General features: G+C 39.6%; 2 protein-coding genes across 2 annotated transcripts in view; both read right to left on the bottom strand.

The window, feature by feature from the left end:
• The window catches only part of marchf11 (membrane-associated ring finger (C3HC4) 11), a 28,242-nt gene extending 22,207 nt beyond the window's left edge, over nt 1–6,035 (bottom strand). Inside the window, exon 1 of the mRNA XM_084913724.1 lies at nt 4,953–6,035. Coding sequence (XP_084769850.1) covers nt 4,953–5,330 — 378 coding nt within the window. The 5' untranslated portion in view covers nt 5,331–6,035. The remainder of the gene's footprint in view (nt 1–4,952) is intronic.
• Nucleotides 6,036–12,265: 6,230 nt separating this feature from the next.
• znf622 (zinc finger protein 622) lies at nt 12,266–21,472 on the bottom strand. Its single transcript, XM_084913699.1, has 7 exons — nt 21,339–21,472; nt 20,028–20,610; nt 19,564–19,848; nt 19,229–19,391; nt 18,970–19,085; nt 17,809–17,952; nt 12,266–13,416 (listed from the first exon to the last, which is right to left on the bottom strand). Exons 2-7 carry the CDS (start codon nt 20,602–20,604, stop codon nt 13,283–13,285), a joined length of 1,419 nt encoding a protein of 472 aa, XP_084769825.1. The 5' UTR covers nt 20,605–20,610; nt 21,339–21,472; the 3' UTR covers nt 12,266–13,282.
• Nucleotides 21,473–21,821: the final 349 nt, after the last annotated feature.

Raw genomic sequence — 21,821 nt, 5'->3', positions numbered from 1 at the left:
TGGCAACTCGAGGGCTTTTTATTCAGTTGTTCCGGGGAGCTCAAGTAAACAGTCTGATGATTGTTAAAGAGTAAACAATGCAACGAAGTTTCTTTAAAAAGGCAGTAAATGAATCTAGAGCTTGTGAAAGAACTGCCATAATAAAAGACATAAAACTGCTCAAGGCCTAAAGCTTTATTTGCTCTGGAGCTTTTCACAGGAACACCCGATCTTTAGATTGAGGAATAAGCAATGGAGGAAAAATCTCCAGAAAACTTTAGTGAGTAGACCAAAGGTAAAGAATTTCAGTAATTTGCAATACAGCAGCTATAACTCCCTTTAACATTTTATCTAGTTTTCCACTACTTTGGTTTGATAATTGTGTTTATATAGCATAGGCCAACCCTGATTGGCTCTTGTTTCCCGCTCTGCAGTCCTCTTTAAAACTATACACTCATCAAATTCTATAATTTTAGTCCACCTAACAGCCCTTTGTGGCACCCTTTACCCACTGACGATTGTTATGACATGTGGTTTAAAGCTCCAGAAAAATCCCATGTAGCAGCCGCACCTGTCAACTGCTGTTTGAGTGAAATATCAAGCAGATCTATTAAACAAACAAATGAGAAGTTCTCAATGTGTTCAATACATCTGCTGGTGGATTAGCCCGAAAGCTGCAGAAAATGTGTGAAATTAGACCCCAAGTTGTGGTTGTTTTGTCAGCTCCTCTTTCCAAAATTAAGATAAACTACAATCATTACCCTGGACTGTTGAATGAACAAAATAGCACTGGTTTTTGAAAGGAAGGTGGTATGGAAGATGTCAGAGTATGGCTTAAACCAATCAATCCAATGACTGGAAGAGGATTTTTATGGTGTTTACGGCATATTTTCACTCTATCTGCCGAGACATGAATATTTAAAATGTTAAATGTCTGTTTTGCAATTTTCTTGATAACTGGTGAGCTTGCCCAGCCTGTGGTCGTGTATCAAAATCAAATATCAGTCTGGACCCGGAGGCAGCATTATTAGATTAACTCTGCTAATAGGCTGTAGCCCACGTTCAGAAGACAGGATATTCACTTAGGCATTTACTGCCCTTACTCCCCTCTTCCCTTAAGCTCCAGGAGGGATGTATCGTCCCTCATCAGCCATCACTGTCACGAGCCCAAAAGGCCTGCAGAGTGTCAGATTTCAGAGCCAGTAGGACAATGTCCATTTGTCCCTGCAGGTCCACATCAGTCCATTCACCTCCAGGAAAACATGCAGACAGTTAGGCTGATGCATCACTTCAGGGAAAATATTTATTATTAATGGCCTATGATTCAGTCACTGTCATCCCCCTCTGTTACGATGAAGGAGCTGCAGTTTGTTTTTCTGTGTATGGGTGGAAGGACTCACCAGTTTAATCTTAGTTTCATCTATAACAGGAGCTTCACTCAAACAATAATAAAATGTAATGTATTATACTGGACTTCATTCATGATCTACATGCTGCCTCCACCCTTACAAAAATAATGCTCATCATGTTTATCTTTTATCTGCTTTTATTTCTCAGTTTATTGTGTTTTAATGCATTTCTACAACCCATTTAAAGCACTGCTAATTTATTTGAGTGTTTGAAAGGCACTTTACACACAAACATGGCTCTAAGTTTCATGAGTGCCATAAAACAGGATATAAATAGTTTTGGAGCATCTACCATCTCCTTCAAGAAAGCTGCTCTTAAATGAAGACTTTGATTTCTTAGTGTGTTTGTAAAGGAAGCAGCTAAACACAAAAACTGATTAATAGAAATGTTATTTGGATGAATTAGAGATTATTGACACGTGGCAGAAAGGTGTACTTAGCTGCTAACAATCCAAAATGCTAAACACTTTGAGTCCTTATGGAGGGATCTACCATCTTCTCTGCACTTTGAACAGTTTTCATTTAACCTTCCTGTTACAAAAATACAATAACAGAACTTTAGCCTCTGAACCTGGAACTTTTTATCATCCATTTTTCGTACTTTGGACCCTGCTCAGGATCTTGCATGAAGATCTGTTGATCTTTATTTTTGTAGACAAATAAAAGTTTGCTATTCTGTTGACTGTTTACTAAAATTCAGCCTTTCTGTCTGTATGTTTGGTTGATTTTTATTTATTTGTTATTGATAAAAATCATGGGTTGTGGGCTTGCACTATTTTGGCTTCTGAAATGAGGCATGCCTGAAAATAAACCCACCAGTGGAAATCTACGACATAGTACTAGCAATGTTTAGTCAATGTTCTTGTCTAGATGCACAAATTTGATTTACTTGAATAACTAAAGGTGTCCCAGAGGCTTCCATTTGAGGACATATTTTGTTTTATAATTTTAGAAGTTATCTTAATACTACAAAAAAAAATATATTTCAGCAAGAATACATCTTTTTGCTGACGAGACTGTCGTTTAAATTACACTCCCTCTGTTGTAAAGCAGTTCAGGGCCTTCGTGCTGTAATTTACTCATTACAAACTGCTGTAATTTTGCACTGTCTGTGTACATTCAAAACTGATTGTAAATGCTGACAAATCAAAGTTTAGAGTTTTCTAAAATAAATAAATAAATAAATAAAAATAAATAAATAAATTTAAAAAAACCTTGCCCGCAAGGGTTTGATGATTTTAGCATTTTTTTTTTTTTTTACATGTGATGTAAATCAATTTAAAAATACACAAATACAAGTATTAAGGTATATGGATAAATGACAAGCTTTTCTTTAATGTACAAGTTGGCACTCTTATTAGAAAATACAATTTATAGATTTTGTTTTAATTGTTGAAAAAACAAATGTGGAAGCTATTTTGAGGATTGAAGGTGATATTTGGTGATATAATGTATGTTCAAGCCACCTCCTCACTTTTATTGAACATTGATTCAGCATATTGTTCATCTGTACTTCTTTATTTATACAGATTTATTAGAGAAACAAAATCTCTGACTCACCACTGCATTCTTTAAGGCTGGACATCAGTGACCACAGAGGAAACAGCACCGGTGTGTGTCTGTGTGTCCGTTTGTGTGTGTGTGTCTAAACAGTTGTTTCTGATGTGCTGATGATTTTGACAGATTTGGAGATTTCAAAACAGGATCTCACCAAATACCTTGGAAATGAAATACTTGCAGAAAGAATCAAACTTAAACATGCTTACATCTGTCTCTGGATTTAAAGGTGCCATGTAGTGAATATCTGCATATCATGCATTTCATGTTGCATTTTTAATACAATATGTTTATATTTTGTATGCCTGTCATTTTTTCCTTGTGAACATTTTATCTCAGTGGGATTTCCTTATTAAATAAATAAATAAATAAAATTAACCCACACATTATCAACATCGTGTTGCCAGTACCACAACAGAGACACATTTTCCTCTAACTGTAAAGTGTGTGTGTATATAAGTACACACACTTTACAGTTATGTTTTTAAGCCTATAATTCCAGTCAGTGGGATGCATAGTAAGGCTGGGATCCTTCATCCATAAAAGGATGAATTATTCAGTCTCAGTATGTAAAAATTTTAGTTTATTACTTGGTAAAAAGATAAATATTGGCAGCTTCTGACTTCATGTTATAACACAAACAACATTATGCAGGAACAGCTATGTGCAGGCACTATAGACATGGAGGAAATGGCATGTGGTTGGGTCATTGTGATTTCAGGCTTTTTTTTTTTTTTTTTTTTTAAACAGAACTGCAACAAGACACTGGGTTGTGTTTAGAAACAGCTTCAACTGCTTCAGCAGTACCAGTCTCATGACCTCAAGAGTCCTTTCTAAGGCTACCTGTGCCTGAATTTTGTCACCTGCACTAAAAGTATAACAGTAGATATTGATGCTCACTGAATCTACTATAGCATTGCTGTATAAATGTGCTCTGAAAGCTACTGGAGTCAAGTTATACATCTTTTAGACCCTCAAAGGGCAAATATTATATAAGAGTTTGTGTTGGTGGGTAAAAAATTTGTAAATGATAAATAAATGCCATGGTGGCTTTATCGGTTTTACATATATCATGTAGTCAAAATGTTAAAAGAAAAATGCTTGCTCCAAGTATATGTATGAGGAGCTGGCAGTGAAAATGGTTATGTTGCAACAGGTGTCTCACTGCAGTGGCCCCAGAGGACATCCAGTGCACACATTTAATAAAGAGCAGTGTTTGATGCCCTGATCAGGTTTTAATCCTTTACTACTAAACACAGTAAGATCTGGCAATTATTAACAAATACATTATAATATATAAAATCTTATACGTCACAATGCAGCTGTACTTTATGAGTTATGATACATTAATTAGTTAATTAATTAGAATGCAATAACTTAATGGAAATTAAATGGAAATTGAAATTAATTAACTATGGGATTTAATTAATTATGATATGATTTTTTTGTATCCACCGGTAAGTCAGTTGATGAATGGCAAAATATTACTGGCTCTTGAGGACTTCTAAAGGAGTACTTGTGCTCAACTTTGGAATTGCTGCCCTTGGTGATTTCAGCACCACGGACAGCAGCAGGTCCAGCGTTACTGAACGAAACTTTTCCCTGTAACATCTCAGAGAATTAAAAAGCTCACACACTTTAAGCTTTCGGATTCTCTCTCTCTCTCTGTGTGTGTGTGTGTGTGTGTGTGTGTGTGTGTGTGTGTGCGCGTGTGTGTGTGCGTGTTTGTTTCTTTCTGATTGGCTCTCTGCGCTACTGAAATCCGTCCAACCAGGCCAGCCAGCAGGATATAAACTCGGCAGGTTTACCTAATTTTAATTAGAAGAGTTGCTACATTCAGCCAATCAGGGTCAAGCATTGCGAGGACCGAGCCCTCACCTTCAGTTTAATTCAACTTCGACCACTCACAAAACCGGGGCTGTTAATCTGCCAACACTACAAACACATTTGGTAACACAATCTTGGACACACATTGGTTGGCATCAGTAAGCTAAAAACCACATGTACCTGCTCTGCGCCTTGGAAGCAGATCCTGCAGCTGGGAGTGGGGATGCAGGTTTCGCTGCTGCAGTTTGAATGCATTGTCTGAGGCTTGCAAGATCTCCCCCCGACAGCCCCGTCCTCACTGGAAAAATTCCCCTCGTTGTTCTCCACAGTGAATTTCTCTGTGTCACCCCCACACGCGTCCCTGCAGCTCCGGCCCTCCCGGCAGCCCTCTGTCCCCTCTCCCTCCTCTCCTCCCAGGGCTTCGTCCTCATCGTCGGGGTGCGGACGTCCTTGGGAGCCGTGAGGTTCGCTTTCCTCCCAGGTGTGGCGGTGAGGTATGGTGGTACCTCCGCTCGCCTCCCCACACGCGGGACCCGCCTCTCCTTCCTCTGTGCTCATAATAAAATGAAAAGTCGAAAATAAATTGCATAGATGCCGCCCGACACGCTCACACAGTATCCACCACCACTGCGACGCAGGGACGCGATGCAGCCTTCAGGCTCCCTGATTACGGCGCTCTCGGCGAAAATAACTCCGCTCCGTGGCTTCCGAACCGAGCCGTGCACCTCCTGTAACGGAACCTACAGCGTGACAGCCTGGCAGAGCTGCAGTTGAGCCGCAGGAAGCCCACGATGCTGCTGCGGACCGTCGCTCGGCTGGAACCGCCTCATGCGCTCCGGAGACCCGGGGAGCATTTCCAAGCAGCCTCCATGCATCGCAACGAGACTCAGCCGTCCTGAAGCACCCAAATCCCCCACTTCCCTTCCTCCTCCTCCTCCGCCTCTTTAGTCCCCACCGATAAAGCCGATGGCAACAGAGTAGCGGCACGCAAACAATCTTCCGAGCGGTCCAACCCGGGCATTCACCCTGCTGAGGGGCTCTTGGGCACGACTCCACTTCAAGTCAGCTGTAAGTTCTCTGATGAGTCGTGCACTCTCAGGAAGCAGAAAAGACCATTTCCCCCGGGGGATGACCAATCAATCACATTATTATCCCATTAATATGATGGAGGACATAAGTTTCCAGACCCAGGCAGGCACTACTTCAGCACAGCCAGCAGTAAGAAAGAAATGAGAAGCATCATACTCACAGCAGCAGCAACTTGGCCAGTCCGCCCGCCTGCCACAAAGAATATTTTATGTGCTGAGACGTGGCGACCCACAGCACCCTCCCTGTGTTAAAGGGGTCACCTGCTGGGTTACAAATGCCATCATTATCAGTGGTGGTGGTTTAAATCTTTCTGAGACTTAAAGAGGAACTTCAGCCTGTAAATGATAGACTTATTAAGTGTCGTAGAGGTCTGAGCCTGTGGTTCTCTCAAGGTGGTTCATGGTGAATTCCGGTGTCCTCTGCTTGGAACGTGTGGTTAATAATCTTACCTATCCAAAATGAATCTAAAAGAAGCATTTAAAGGGAACTTATGAGTTAATGCTTTAATGAGGTAAAGTTAATTAATGCTCAACTGTTTTTTTTCTTATTGGCTGCTTGTCCCAAACAGAAAACTTTGCACATGCAGAGCTGTGTCATAATTTTAAGGATACAACCTCTTAATAACAGCATGCAGAGCCAAGAGCACAAAAACTATCTGAAACAGAGCTACACAGTTTCCTAGGAGGCTGAAGCCTGATCTCAAAGTGGCTGATAATGAATTTAGGGGTGCAACAACAGGAAGCCATTAATAGTCTAAAGAAGGTGTGGTTGTAAGTGTTATTTATGCACAAGTCACTTTCATTTTTTGTTTTGAGTGAAATGTCTTTGGTATTGGATGGTGTTCTTTAATCTTTCTCACTTCTTGATCTTGGATTCTGGTGATGATAGAGTCACAAACAGTGTTTGTTTTAAAGGTCCTGATTGCATTTAAGGAGCATTTGTCAGGGTAAGGTCATTTCATTAGTTATTCCATGAGTATCCATTATAGGAAAGTGTCTTTTGATGGTTGTTTTGGGGCCACGTGAAGAAGTGTTCTAACAGCCAGCTAATGGCCTTAAAGTTAAACTTCAGTATGTTAACAAGAAATTAAATGTGACTTATTATACTATTATAATCTATTACCTGAAACAAGCCATTTAAACTTTATTTTACCTTTAATTTTATAGATCCACTAAAGCTGGGTTCTGTGAGTTTGTGGGAGACAAATGTTAATTATATGCAGTTATGTGAAAAACTTGTACTAGTATCACAGGCTTCTTTAACACGTTCTTGCACTCTGGTGATCACAGGGTGTCCATAAAACAAAAGTATTTGTTTTATGGATCTTTACTTAGACCCTTGATGTCATTTATATACAGGTGAGGGGTGAGATAGCCTCCTTAGAAATGAATAGAAAAGGATACCAATGGGGTATCTGATGTTACAGGAGCAATAAATCTAATGTCTGCTTCAGATCCCTGTAATGCCTAAAGGTTTACCCCATTTCCTTCTACACACTGAGAAATTTTGCAGTTTTAATAAAGCTTTAAGCTTAAAACAAATGTAAATAACGAGCAGGTGGTGTAATTATCTTTAATTACATGCTAAAAATAAACAGCAAAGAAATATCCTCAAATCAAATTTGAGCAAATCACAAATAATGTCATGAAGTTAAGCTGAAGTATTTTACTAGAATTTAGCCAGTTCAGGTTAGCTGAGACTGGTGGGTTAAATGAGTTGGTTTCTAGATATTGTTTTGGAGATGACTTGATATTTGTTCTGTGCAGGATACAACTCTTTATAAATTGTAAAGGGCAGTTATTGATTTAAATCTAACACAGGGTCTTAGTCTACAATCTGCATTATTGCTTATAAGTATATCTGCCATCCGAGGGGGAGTTTAAACATTTTGGCTCAGTTTCCACAGCACAGATGAAGCCTGGGCTGAGACATAAGCTTTTTCAATACGTTTCTATGTAACAGTTTTAATCCACTACTGCAAAAATAACAAGCTTTAAATAAACCTTTAAATACATACATACATCATTATTTAAAACAGACATTTTCAAATGTGAACCTCATTTTAATATCTAACCAGCTGGACGAAATTTGAAGAAGTCATCAAAACCATTTCTTCAAAAAAAGGAAAGACTTTCCATATGGGAGAAGCTCGTTGGAATTTCATGCATGACAATCCAGAGTAGTTGTCAGTGTAAGCCCTTTTTCTGTGTTTCATGCCCCTGTGGGAGTGTATTGTGTTCATATTCAGCATATCAATGTTTCTCATTCAGCAGTTACCCACCCCTCTTTTTTTCTTTTTTTAGTAAATATAGAGCCTTGCTGCTTCACAATTTCCACTCTAACGTGAAGAAAAAGGATCCCAGTGAGTAAGAAGAAACAGGAGAATGAAACAAAGGATGTCACGGTGGCAATGAGTAATGATTCACCCAGCAAAACAAACGCTCCCAAGGAGCTCTGAGAGAGACTCTCAAGCTGAGAATAGTCCTGCTCGGCCTCCGTGGGAGGAAGTCTGTAAAGGTTAAAACTCAGCTGGATTCTTTCTCTGAATGAATATAATTCTGTGTCTGTATATATCAGCTTTATTTCATCTTTGTTTTTCTTGTTTAACATACACAACACCCCCAGGCTTGAGAAAAGGACAGAAAACGTCTCAGTTAATGCCAGATCCTCCTTTGCTGTTACCCAGTATCTATTATCATCCTCCAAATGGACCTGATAATAAAGTTCAAGGAGCCTCAGCTGGCGAATCATTTGTTGGAGACTGCTTTTCCAAGAAGAATCTTCTCTCTCATTTTTTTTTTTTTGAGGATGTCTATCGCTTTCCGGGGAGCAGGCCAGTAATGGACTCTAATGCAGCAAAGGAAATTATCCACTCATGTCCAATCACTACCTACGAGGCACCGATCAATACCAGGTCCCCAGGGCTCAGAGGGAGACCGGGATCGTGCTGAGAGCAGGGAGGGCCGGGTGAACTGCTTCTCAACACATTGTGTTTAGGAGGGGTGGTGACTTAGGCCGTCTCTGAATCTACTTTTGAGTTTAACCTTCTGCCTGATGGTGCGGCGCCCATCTTCCTAATGAATTTTTCAAAGTCCTCAGAAGGAGAAACTCAACTTTTCTTTCATATTTTTAGTTTTGTCTGTAAATATTTTATAATTTGTCTAAAAACAGCAGTTCTAATAATTCAGAAATTCATTAATTACTTAAGCTAAACAAGTAATCACCATATCAGACACAAGACATGAAATCCTTTTTGTTGCCAGGTTGTAAAAAGTCACATTTGCTGTCTTGAGGAGAAAGAAGAAAAATAATGTTATTAAAGTTATGATTCCGTCAGAAGAGCTGCAATAAATTCATAAATGAATAAAGAAAGTTTGACAGTTTTAAGTATTGCAAGGGATTTAACAGCTGACTCGTATAGCATCTAAAATAGACAGAAATCGAAACTCTTGCCTTGAGCTGACCTCTGATTGACAAAACTATTTTTAGAGCCATTCTGCAGCCTCAGTATAAGCTTTTAAATGGTTAATAAATGCACTTATGTTTTATTACTATGGTCAGGATTTGTGGGAGAATAAAGGCTATGGAGACGATGCTAGGTGGAGCATCTCTAGCATAGCACTCCTGTTGTAGTTTTTCACTTTTTAACACATAATGAACTGTAGACAATAAGTCCTATTTAATACAACAATATGGTTATTTTGCAAATTACGATCCATAGAATCAAAAAGGATCAATTCAATTTGTCTTAAAACCACAGTTCTGATAAGTCAGACTTTCATAAACCGCTTCGGCTATGCCAAACAAATTATAGACTGATGCATTTTACATCAGATATAAGAGATCAATATGAAATCCTTTTTTTTGTCAGGTTTTTCCATCTTGAGTGTTTTACAGTGTGGCCAAGACATTGTTACCCAATGATGGCATCGGTTTCACTGTCAGGTCCAACTCTAAATAATTTCCAACCATTACATTTACCAGTGATTATTTCAGGTGAAGGTACAGTGAGAGGATTTTGTCACTCTGCTTTGCTGGGAGGGGGATTTTGCTAGCATGCTTTTCGCTCCACTTTTCTTATGCAAATCTATACAAAGGTATTCTGAGTGATCATCTTTTATCCTGTGATGAAAGTGATAAAACATTTCTATTCTAATAGGAGGGGTCTCATCCAAAATGAAAATGGCTCCAGCAATGGGGTTTGAGTATCAACATAATGTGAACATATCTGAACACAGATGGGAGTGCCCGACAGCGCTCTCCAACTTAAACATACAGAATGAAAGAATATCATTTGGAAGAACTGCGTACACCATCGATTAGAGTTCCAGAGACTTGAGGAACCAATGGAGCTTTGAAGCTGTTATGGAGTTAGGTACTGGTCCAACACACTATTAGGACACCGTATGTTGTTTTTTTTCATTGTCACCTTTTATATCAACTGAAACACTGTTGGTACTGAAGGGAGAATCATTAGAAATATCCATTTATGAAATAATTATTGGATAAACAAAAATTCTGACCTGATCTCAAAGATAATTGCTACGTTCTACGACTCATCCTGAGAGTGAGAAAGATTAAGGAACACCATCCAATACCAAAGACATTTCACTCAAAACAAAAAATGTTAGTCTCACTATGGTGCGAGGGGAAACGTCTGTGAATTGTGAAAGTGGATCAGATTCAACCTCTGTGGAAAAATAATATCTGCATGAGATTTAGTGCCAGTATGATCTTAGATATCTCAGTCTGGACTAAACTGGTGGACAGGCTGATGGACACTGCTGTCCTGGAGCCATGCTGCCAGCATGACTAAAAATAATTATTTCCATGAAAGTGAGGGGGAAGATAATCAAGCCCAGCTATGATCCAATCATTCAAATCTCTTTAATCACTCAATTTTTAAGCGGATGAAACAAAAAACACACCCCCTAATGAAAATAAGCTGCCAATTAGTTTGGGAGGAGGAGTCTTTACATGAATTTGGTTTATTTAATTCCATTTTAATTTCACAAAAACACCCTGAGGTAGATTTGTCACAAAAATGTTCAATGAGACCGTGTTATATATCATCAGCTTCTAAAACAACTTGTATCAACCATCAGAAAGAAGTCTGTCTAGTTAGCATCACCTCCTCCAATGACTTCCACAGTGCTAACGCTTCTTAGCCATCTGCCCCGTCCCTCTCCACGTCATCCTGATCAATTAGTCTCCTTCTCGCCGTCGGCCAGTCTGCATGGCCCCTCCTCCTCTGCTTTTCCTGTCGACTATGTCAAACAGTGGTGTGCTGTACGGGCAAAGAGCCCTAAACCCCTGAAACCATCGAGCCGCAAACACTCTCCCAGCCGGCGAAAGGAAGTGGAGAGCCTGCCAAAGATAAAGTGGAGCACCACAAACAAATGGAGTAACTGAGCTCATTAATGTGGCAGTGCGGTGGGTCAGCATCCTGCCGAAGCCCAATCGGCTTTCGATTACATCATCTGCACGAGGCTCAGAGTCATTGATAAATCTGACGTATCTGAAAGCAGCAGAGTGATCATGGGAGGAAAATTGCAATGTCACAGTGAGGAAAAAAAGTGTTTTCAAATTTCTCATAAATGAAAATGAATAAATATAGTAACAAGCATCCAAGTGTCATTGATAAGAGTACATACTTGTGAAGTGAGGTGTTGCTTCTCTGACTGTGGTGAATTAAAAATGATAGAAAAACATAAATGGGAAACAAAGAAGAGAAATGTGGTAGTAAATATGTCATAACTGCCAACTTCAACCACTGGTGTGAACTGGACTTAATGATAGTTGTATATCAGTCAACCACAACATTGCAATCACCTGTACGATACCACATAAGTCCTCGTCCTGCTGTTGAAGAAGCTCTGATCTTCAGACTAGTCTTGGGCCTAAGAGGCTGTCTTCAAAATATTTAGGTGAACAGAATTATGTTGAAGTAGCATAAGTGTCCATTTACATCAGCAATTGGCTGAAAGGCACTTTATATTCCAATGTAAATACCCGATTTCTGAGATTGAAAACCCCCAACAATCAGACGATCCCCGAACAACAATTAGGGACGTGAGAGAAACAGAACGCTATTAAGACGAAGAAACCTCCAGACAGACTGACGTTATCACGATATATCATTCTTTTGCCCAACTATAAATATTTTTTTTGCTTCAAAATCCACTGTGGTAACTGTACAAAACGTATGCACCTGACTGTATGTCTCATATGAAGGGCCTGTTTCATCTAGTTGGAAGCGAAGCAATCTTCACATTTCTGAAATGATGAGGAGTTGATTGATTTAAGCACAAACAAAACAATGCTGATTTTAAAGATTCAGTTTTTTTCTATTTAAACACAAAATATAAAAAGTAAGGAAACATTGCATCAGGAAGACTGCGATGTATGCGGTAAATATCAAACATTTATTTAGTTGAATTGGTTCCGATCATGTTGAACGGCAAAGATGAAATCCTATCAGTTAAATAAGTTTTGTCCAAAGTATTAAAACAGTTTCTTATCATTTATGTAATGTAGCTTTTACAGGATTTATATAATTTCAAAAAGAACTCATAAGTGTGATTCGTGTCCTTCATCTGTTTTCAAACTGGCTGTTTTCAAAATGAAGTCGATAAGAGCTTCCAGGATCTCTATCACGATTTCAAGGAAATTTACAGAGAACCTGCACTTTGTACAGCAGCATTTGAGAGATGACAGATTATTTTTTTTACCAAAGTAAATTAAAGGCTCTAAAAAATTCAAGAAGCTTTATCAAAGATCAAAGATAAAGATTTACCACATCAAAGATTCCCTGCAATCGTCAAACCTCAAAACTGGCATTAGTGCATTACTTTAAACGCAACAAAGAATGACTGTAATCAGGTTTTCAGTATAGGCTGTACACAAAAGATGAGTGCATCCAATGGAGAAATGCTTGAAACCTGCATTTTTTCCACTTTATCTATGACCTTTTCTGATGAGCATTCACTGGGTTCAACTCATATTTAACACAACATTTTAAATTCTGGGAATCTCGGTCGTATTTAGAGTAAAATAGTTGATGAAGAAGAACATAATTTGAGGTCTTGGCTACCCTGTGATAAATAAGGATCCAGAGTATAACCATGTAGTATCTTTTGGTTTCCTGGTCTAATCCACACATTACTTATGACATCTTGCTTAAAAGTGTGACTGACAATTTTCTGTGTTTGAGGCTTAAAAACAAGACTTCACAAACCAGTGAGTGACACAATGGCCACATCCATCCTTTTCATACAGTCTGTGCGTTTGACGAGCCCGATTTCTGTTCCTACCACTGTTCAAGGACATCTGCCTGATTTCTTGGAGTTAGTGAAGATGTTAAACTTCAGAGCTTGCCAGTCCATTTCTCATTTAGCTCCGTCCTGTTATTCAGTCCGAGTTTAGAACATAACTTGGGCTCTGAAGTGCTTCTGCTTGATGGTGTTGTGGCTTATGCCCATCTTCAGCATCCACTTGGACTTCATCATCTGTACATACTGCATGTCTTTCTGTTTCTGATTGAGGGCACTGTTACCTAAGAGACAGAAAGATGAGGGAGTTAGTAACATAGTTGTGAGCAGTGTGTCAGAATATCAAATCGCAGCGGTTTTCTCACAGTTAAAATTTGATAAACAATGAGCACAAGGGGTCACATCGACTACAGACAGCAGCAAATGACACAAATTTAAATTAAAACAGTAAAGCTAACATTTTGTCATAAGTGATTCTTGTGACCATTTTTTTGTCTTAAAATATACATTTTCATTGTTATTTGCAAGTCAAATGTAACACGTTCGCCTTCTGGCCACAGTAATAAAGCTAAAAATTGTTGCTATTATTTAACAGCCCAAATGGGACAGTCTGCGATGAGCTGCATGGAGCAGGGCCACTAAAGTGTGCAGCAAAGAGGGGAGAAACATGCAAAGCCAACGACATCTAAAGCCATCAAACAATGCTCTGTGGAACTCCTTAGAAATTTACCAAAATGAGTCTCGATGCTAAATAATTGTTCAATATGTCCCTGCAAATATTGAGCAAAAGTGTTTTTTTTTAAATGCCTTTACCACTCCAAAAAAGGTTGACATTTTATACATTAATATAAATGTTATATGACTGAAATAATGGTAGTTAATCATTTGTGCATGTGTGGCTTAACTTCAAACAGCTAGCACTGTTGTTGGTCCTATCTGTGCATAATAGTCTAGTTTGTTCCACAGAAGACAGCCAAACAAAGCAAAGCTACCAAATCTGTTTACAAATGGGTTTAACTTAGTAAATAAGTAAGAACCACATAATTAACAGTGACTAATATGTTTCAATCCTAACTGATGCAGTGAGGAGCTTCGCATTTAACCCTCCTGTTATGTTGGTTTCCAGGAACACCATTTATGCTCCTGGGTTAATTTGACCCGGGGCAAATTTACTCATCCAAAAGTGTCAGAAACACTGGTATTGATTATTTCACAATTTTCTTTTATAATTTATTTTTTTTTTTGTTTTCTGTAGTGATGCAGATGACGTGTGACATCTCTTCTGTTCTGGGTCAATCTGACCCGCAACATAACAGGAGGGTTAAAAAAAACAAACAAACAAACAAACACACAAAAAAAAAACCAAAACATGTTGGACGACATATTCCATGATTGTGGGAAAGAGATTATTCTGTTTCAGAAGGTTCAAACTAATAGTCTGCATCAAGCAAAGAAAACAATTAAGAAAAAAAATTAAACTACTACAACTGGGATAAGAACTATACATATACATTTGGAAAGTGTTGCTCAGTGTTGTGAACATCAACTACTTCAGCTGTTAGTGAGGGTAGGGGCCGTGTGCCTGCCTGTCTGCAGCATTGCTAAAGGTGGTCCAACAAAATATTAGATTGTATAACAACTACTGGGCACCTCCTCGGTCCATCGCCATTTGCGTTTTAAGGGGGGAATCTTTGCATGAATTTTTCTATTGGCAGTCCTTTCCCACTGGCTCAGTACAAGTCCTGGTGCAGAGCCAGTCCAACTTTGATGCCTAATGATAATCATCCAAGCACTGACATCAGTGGAAGCAATCATATTAATACTCAGTAATTTGGGGAGTAAAAGCGTATTTCAGAATTAAACTGTAAAGCTCAGTTGCCAAATAGTGCCAGAAGGTGGCGTTTTTGTTCTTTTTGTTGTGTTGACACTGATCTTCTGCTCTGCGATTTATTGTTAGCAAATATATTGCCATTTAGGGCCCGAGCACTGAGAGTGCGAAGACCCTATTGTATCTGCTCCGTTTCTTCTTCTTCTTATTATTATTCAGGCAAAACAAGTGCCTTTTTGAGGGCCTAAACATGCTCAAAAACTCGTGAAATTTTGCACACGCATCAGGTCTGGTGAAAAATTTCGTATTTTAATTGTTTTACATATGAGCACTGGGAAATGGCTCTAGAGCACCACCTATGCGTTGTTAAAGGCAGCCCTACGAACACATCATTTGAGCTACATGTATGAAATCTGGCACACATGTTTCATTCCGAGACGAACAAAAAAGTCTGTGGGCCCATTGACGCAAACCCAACAGGAAGTCCGCAATTTAGAAGTGAAGGTGACATTTTGGCTCTAATTTTGCCATTTCCGTGCCTCGAACTTTTGCGAACTCCTCCTTGGGATTTGATTGCATGAACTTCATATTTGGTCAGTGTCAACTACACACGTGGGCCATGTTAAATTGCGGAGATTTTGAGTTTTCGGGATACGGTGAGGCCGTGGCGCCATGGCGAATTTCGATGACTCGCCATGAAAATCTTATTGCCTCTCACTCTGTCATACATTGTCCGATCTGGACCAAAGAGCACACATATGATAAGGCTCCACCCCTGAACATATTTCAACTGCCACATTTGACATCAGGAAGAGCGCCACCTTTTGGGAACAGGAAATGTCATGTTTTACACTTTGGGATACAGTATTGTGATGGATGACATCTGCAACCTCCTCAATTCTCCAGGAAAGCCTTAAGGAGTTGGTCTTGGGTTACAGTGAAAACTGTGAGTTTTCGCGAAAGGGTGTGACTCCAGCAGCATGGCGAACATTGATGTCTCGCCATGAAGAAACAAATTAGTATAACTCAATGAAATCCAGTCTGATTAGTACCAGACTTTACAGGCGTGATGCCAGACCCGCTCTGAACAGATTGATATGCCCATTGTCAGGAATACGCAGAGCGCCACCTAGTTGGAACAGGAAATGTCATGTCTTACACTTTGTTGTACTGATTTTCACAGGTTCATCATGGCCACCTCAAAAGCGGTGAATATTACCATCAGTCCCTTCAGTGCGAAAATTGTGACTTTAAACTGAACGGCGCACCCTGATGGCAACGCAGTTCACCATGAAAGATGAAGTGGCTTTTAAACTTTCCAAGCCCCTCAAAAAGTCTTGAAATTTGGCGCACACCTCTAATGTGATGAAAGCTCTTGTTTTGTGATCATTTTCATTGAATAGCGCAAAATGGCTCCACAGCGCCCCCTACAAAATTTCAAAACATCAGCCCCTGCTCTGTGTTTCATCTATGAGTCTGAAACCTGGAAAGCTTATAGAAGATATCAAGATGTACAAAAAAGTCTCTTGGAGCAATATCCCAAATCCAACAGGAAGTCGGCCATTTTAAAATTAATGTGTACTTTTGGGGACATTTTCCCCTCTTTTCAGGCTCCGTATTTTGACGAACTCCTCCAAGGGATTTCGTCAGATTGACGAGATCTCCAGTGCGTGGAATCTAAAGACCTTTGTGATGTTAAATTGCGAAGCTTTTTACGTTCAGGGAAACGGGGTGGTCATGGCGACACGTGGAGTTTCAAACACTCGCCAAAAAGCAGTAATCTGCTGTCACCCTAAAACACAATGTCCAATCTCTCCCAAAGGTCGCAGGCATGATGAGACTCGAGCTCGGAAATGTTTGTTATGCCATTTGTCAGTAATGGTTAGAGCGCCACCTAGTGGGACGACTATAATCATGATTGAAAGAGATGAAATTTTAGCTGGTGGTTAAATGCATGAATTCCATCAATGTGACATCAGATCGGACATGCTGGTTGTAGGTGTTGGGCGTGGCTCGTTGCGCCGGGGTGCGAGGGCCCTCATAACGCTGCTTGCAGCTTTAATTGTATTTGTATCTGTTATTGCTCTTAATTGGTTCTGTGAAGCACTTTGGCATACCTCTGGTTTTTAATGTGCTATATAAAATTGTATTGTATTGTATTCTATTGTATAGCTGTGTGTTGTTTGGCTCTCTGTTTTTATCGGGCTATATAAATGGAATTATTATTATTGACCTTTATCACCAACAGCAGCTGAATAATGAAGCTACCAGGAGTTCCTGGGTATTATTTACAAGAATTGAGGAAGGATTAATAACTAAAAATCATAATGCTGCAGGCTGTAGCATAACGATACAACAATGAATAATGATCTGGACTAAGATCCTCAAAGATGATTGGATAAACAGAGGAAATTCAGCTCTGCGCTATAGAAAATCATGTTTCTTATTAAAAACCTTTCCACAGCTACATCTTTTTCTAAACCTATTAACACTTAGAATCATTATTTTCTTCTATCGCATTTTTAAGACATAGTAACATCATTGATTAACCATCATCTTCATCATCATCTTGTAGCTCAGTTTGCTACAAAAGAATAGTGCTAACAGTAATGGTCTCCAAGGGTAGAATGACTGCTGAACGGCGCACGCAGTCTACGCAGCATGTGGAGGAGTCACAAGCCTAAGCTAACACAGTAAAGGCTTTGACCTGGAAACAGGGTCGACAACTCATTGCTGAACAAGCAGGCTGTACTGTCACAAAGTCATAAAAGTGATTCATAAATTAAGCTGCGACAAAACTTACTAACTAAATGAAATCCTGCTTTTTGACGAGCGTTTAGACTCTTACCTGTATCTCCTCCCCAGCCGAGGGATTTGTACTGCCGGAGCACTCTGCCAACGGCGTTCTTATTGTGGGTCAGAACCACCGCTCGCTGGGCTCCGAACCGCTGTTTGTAGTACCTCATAAGAGAGCGGTGGCCAATCTTAGCACCTGAAGAAACACACAGCAAAGACATGGATTCTGTTACAACAGAGAAATCTAAAGAAAGACTTGCTCAGCAGTTCTGCAGCAGCAATCAATTCTGCCATGTTTTTCCAGTCGGACAAGGCAAATCAGACAACGATAAAGTGCTAATTATTTTTCTTCTTAAGATAAGATCAACAGGAAATAGAAGAGGCTAGCAGTGAGTAAGCAGTTATCCAAATGTACTGCTGGTGGCTCACCCTTTCATTGATTTTAGTAATAGTTATTTAATATTTTTACTATCCAAAAAATCCCAACAAAAATGGCAAAGTTAATACATACTTATATGTATTATTTTCCAAATTTACTAAACCCATTAAAATGTTGCCTGTTGTTTTTAATAGGTTCCAAATTTGTAAATTTAGAATGTACACAGCATTTCAGACAGGGATGATTATGAAATTATTGATATTATGAGCTGATGCAGTTGGTCTGAACAGGTTATATTTTCATAGAACTAGATATGATTAAAACTACAGAATGTGCCTTAATTCCTTATTTTTGGAATCAGTATATCCACCCATCTCAATTTATCACATCTTTCTTGTGTTCTTCTCTTACTAAAACCCCCAAATTCCAACAGCTTGTTAACTGAAAGTAACTTTCATTCTTCAGACGGAGCAAACTATCAAAAAAAAAAAAAAAAAAAAATCAATGGTGGAGTCTTGCAAATTAATTTATTTCAACATTCCTGACCAAAAGGACTACAAATATTAATTATTGTTTATATGTGATTATTTCACAGGTGAATGGTTGTTGTTGTTAATACACCACAGCATATATCTAAATTTGGACAATCAGCATTGCGGTCTGAATCTATGTGACCCATTACCAACTAAAAACCAAATCGGTGCCGATTTTTATGTTAGCTATGAAAAGTTTAGAGTTATGGCTTATAGAGCAAGCATTCATATAATTCCTTTACATACATTTAAGACTTGACCAGGATCTCCAATTATAAAAACTAATCTCATGTCAAGTCACCTGAAGGGAGCATCAGCTCCATCGTCTCGTCGTCATATTCCAGGTTCTTGTCATCAGCCAACTCTTCATCATCCATTTCAGCAACCTCCCCCTCTTTTCTGTCAGGGTAACTATTCCTGTTGGCAAAAGAAAAGTGAAAATCAATGAGCCTTTGATGGGTTTAACGAAGCAAGATGCATTATATCCATTCCCACTAAACAAAAAAGGACCCCTAATTGCTAAACATTAAAGAGAGGCTCTGGTTAAATGTCTTTATTACCTGAAGTCATAGAAGTCTGCAAACTCCAGGGCGGCATCGCCATCTGTGAAGAGCTTACAGTGGCTTTTGTCTAACATGTGACTCTGTACTGCTTCTGATGAGTAAAATGAACGCCCCTTTTCGTTACACCATAAGCACACGTTCCCAGCACCGACTTTTTCTCCTGTAAAACAAATAAATGTAAAAAAATTGTTAGAGCACAAAAGATAAAAACATTCATGTGCAAAAGAATGTTTTATTTTTAATGTATGTGATAATCCTGACCACATCTTTCTGTAACTACACCATTATATTAATACAAGCCTTGCTGCTGCAATTTTACAGTCAAAACTCACCGAGGTAACGGATGAGGCCCTTCAGATCTACGAGGAACTCCACATCAGGGATGAAGAAACTGTGGACTTTGGTCATGTGTGTGACGTTCTTCATGAGGGACTTGGAGTGGTGGGAACAGAACAAGCAGTCAGTGACGGGGATGGAGCCGGGTAGAGCGGGAGGTTGGGTGTCAGACAGAGCGGTGGACTCTCCTTCCTCTTGATCCATCACCTCCTCTTCATCATCCGCCTCCATCTCATCGCCATCATCGCCCTCATCATCTTCATCTACATCCTCCCAGTCTTCTGCAACATTTTTATGGAAATACATTCAAACTAAGACAACATGACATTTTCACTGCTTTTTTTCCCCCTCTAAATTTAGTGCAAGTGTTGATGTCAACGTTCAGTTTATAATGTTCTGTGGGTGCGGCAGGACATTCAGACAGTTGAGAAATGCTTTTTATTTCATTTAATCTGCTCACCTTCACCAGCTGTGCCACCTTCTTCTCTTTCTCGCCTCTTGGCTTGCTCCTCCAGCCACATCATCCTGGGAGGTTTATCCAGCTTCTCAGTCCTCTGCTTTGTTGCTCCTTGTGAGGTCTGTGCATGGTCTTGCTTGGCAGGGCTCGATCTCTGCTGTTCTTTCAGCGCCTGTTGCAGGGCCTTATTCCTTGTGTCATTATCCACCTTTTCATCACTAAGCCCCTTCTCCAGGTTCTTCTCATTCATCTTCTCCACTCTCCTCTGGGCAGCGAGCAGGGTCTGCTTTTCGGCCTGTTGGTGTTTGTGGGACTGCAGGTGGTTCTGGTAAGCATTGGCGCTGGAGAACTTCTTGTTGCAGATGGTGCAGTACTCAGTGGCTGATGCATCGGTCAGCTGCTGGTCAGCAGCGGCCCTCTGAGCCAGGACACGTTCCTGGAAGTTTTCAGCAGTGACAGGGGGCATGTCGGCCACCTTCCTCTTCAAGTTGTACCGATGCCAGTCGGTTTTATAGTGTGCACGCTGCACCTCACCATCTGCGAAAGCTACTCGGCAGCTGATGCAAGTGTATGAGGCCATGGGGACCTGGGGATTCAAGTAGGTTTACTTTCAGCATATAGCACAAAAAAAAAAAAAAAAAAAAAAAAAAAAAATCACAGGCGTCTCAATGTAGGGATGTTTAGCCGTAAAAATTTTATTTAAAAGAAAGTTGGTTCTCTGGAGTTGGTTATGTCTAATTTGTTAACAAATGTTTTGTTTGCCCTTTCTGATGCTTCTTAACGATACCATTAAAATTAGCCCTTAAAATCTGAATTTTAAATGCAAGATTAACTGAAAAAACGACGTATTCACGTACAAACATTCACCGTTGTTTTATGTGATAACCATAAAATGTATATATTTGTTTTTTTAAAAACCCACGTGTAATGTTTATACATTTACTTTTCAGACACGTGATGACGTCACTATTTTTAATGACCCGTCTGAATGGATGGATGTTAGCTAGGAGGTTAGCATACGGAGCTAGCCATTAGCCGGCTAGCGTTGTGAAGTCACGTGTTTACCTAACCACGCAGATTATTAACGATACTACACGCACACTGAATCTAAAATAGCTGCTACAACATTCAGTGTTTACACGGTGGCGCTGCGCTGTTCCGAAATAAACGTACTGGGCAGAAACCAGCTCGGAAATTTCACGCATTTCAGCGCAAACACTGAAGCTAACAGCAGCTAAAATCATACGTTTGTAACGGTGACGATGACGACAGCAGCACATTACCACCACCGACTCTCCCCCAATATTTACTCACCTGTTCAATGAGATGACTTGTCCGAAAAAAGTGTTTTAACCACTTTCTGGTATGTGCGCACCTGTCTCAATGCCGTAACTACACCACAAAAACACGAGGATGACTTCCTGGTGAACTTTGAACTTCTTTTTCGTGGTGGGTTTTTTTTTTCTGATCTGGCGCATCGCTGCCACCTACCGTGTATAAAACGGTTCCTATTATACAAGGACGGCTAAATCTTTCACAACAAAAAGCTTTAATTGTGAACTGAAACTCAAGTAAAACAAAGGCTAGCCGTTAAAAAAAAATATTTTAAAAAAAGAGGAAAAACAACTTGAGAGCTAAATATGTATATAGAGAGAGACATATAAAGAGACACAGACATGTCTTTGGACGTTTGGATTAAGCAGGAATACCCAGAGAGAACCCATGCAGACACGTGGCCAGCTGGTGGATTTAAACAACGTAAACCCCAAAAATTCTTGCTGTGAGGCCATAGTGCTA

Source organism: Perissodus microlepis, chromosome 18, assembly GCF_051167445.1.
Source record: "Perissodus microlepis isolate ML-2025 ecotype Zambia chromosome 18, ASM5116744v1, whole genome shotgun sequence".
Taxonomy (NCBI): domain Eukaryota; kingdom Metazoa; phylum Chordata; class Actinopteri; order Cichliformes; family Cichlidae; genus Perissodus; species Perissodus microlepis.
The sequence above is the reverse complement of the archived record's forward strand: the minus strand, read 5'-3'. Positions and strand labels throughout refer to the sequence as shown.

Bases quoted from the DNA above. Each gene is read 5' to 3' on its own strand.
- znf622 (XM_084913699.1), bottom strand. From the start codon at position 20,604: ATGGCCTCATACACTTGCATCAGCTGCCGAGTAGCTTTCGCAGATGGT. The intron at 19,086-19,228 runs GTAATAAAGACA...TTTTGCCAACAG, and splicing joins GCAGACTTCTATGACTTCAG to GAATAGTTACCCTGACAGAA. The intron at 13,417-17,808 runs GTAAGAGTCTAA...TCTGTCTCTTAG, and splicing joins CGGCTGGGGAGGAGATACAG to GTAACAGTGCCCTCAATCAG.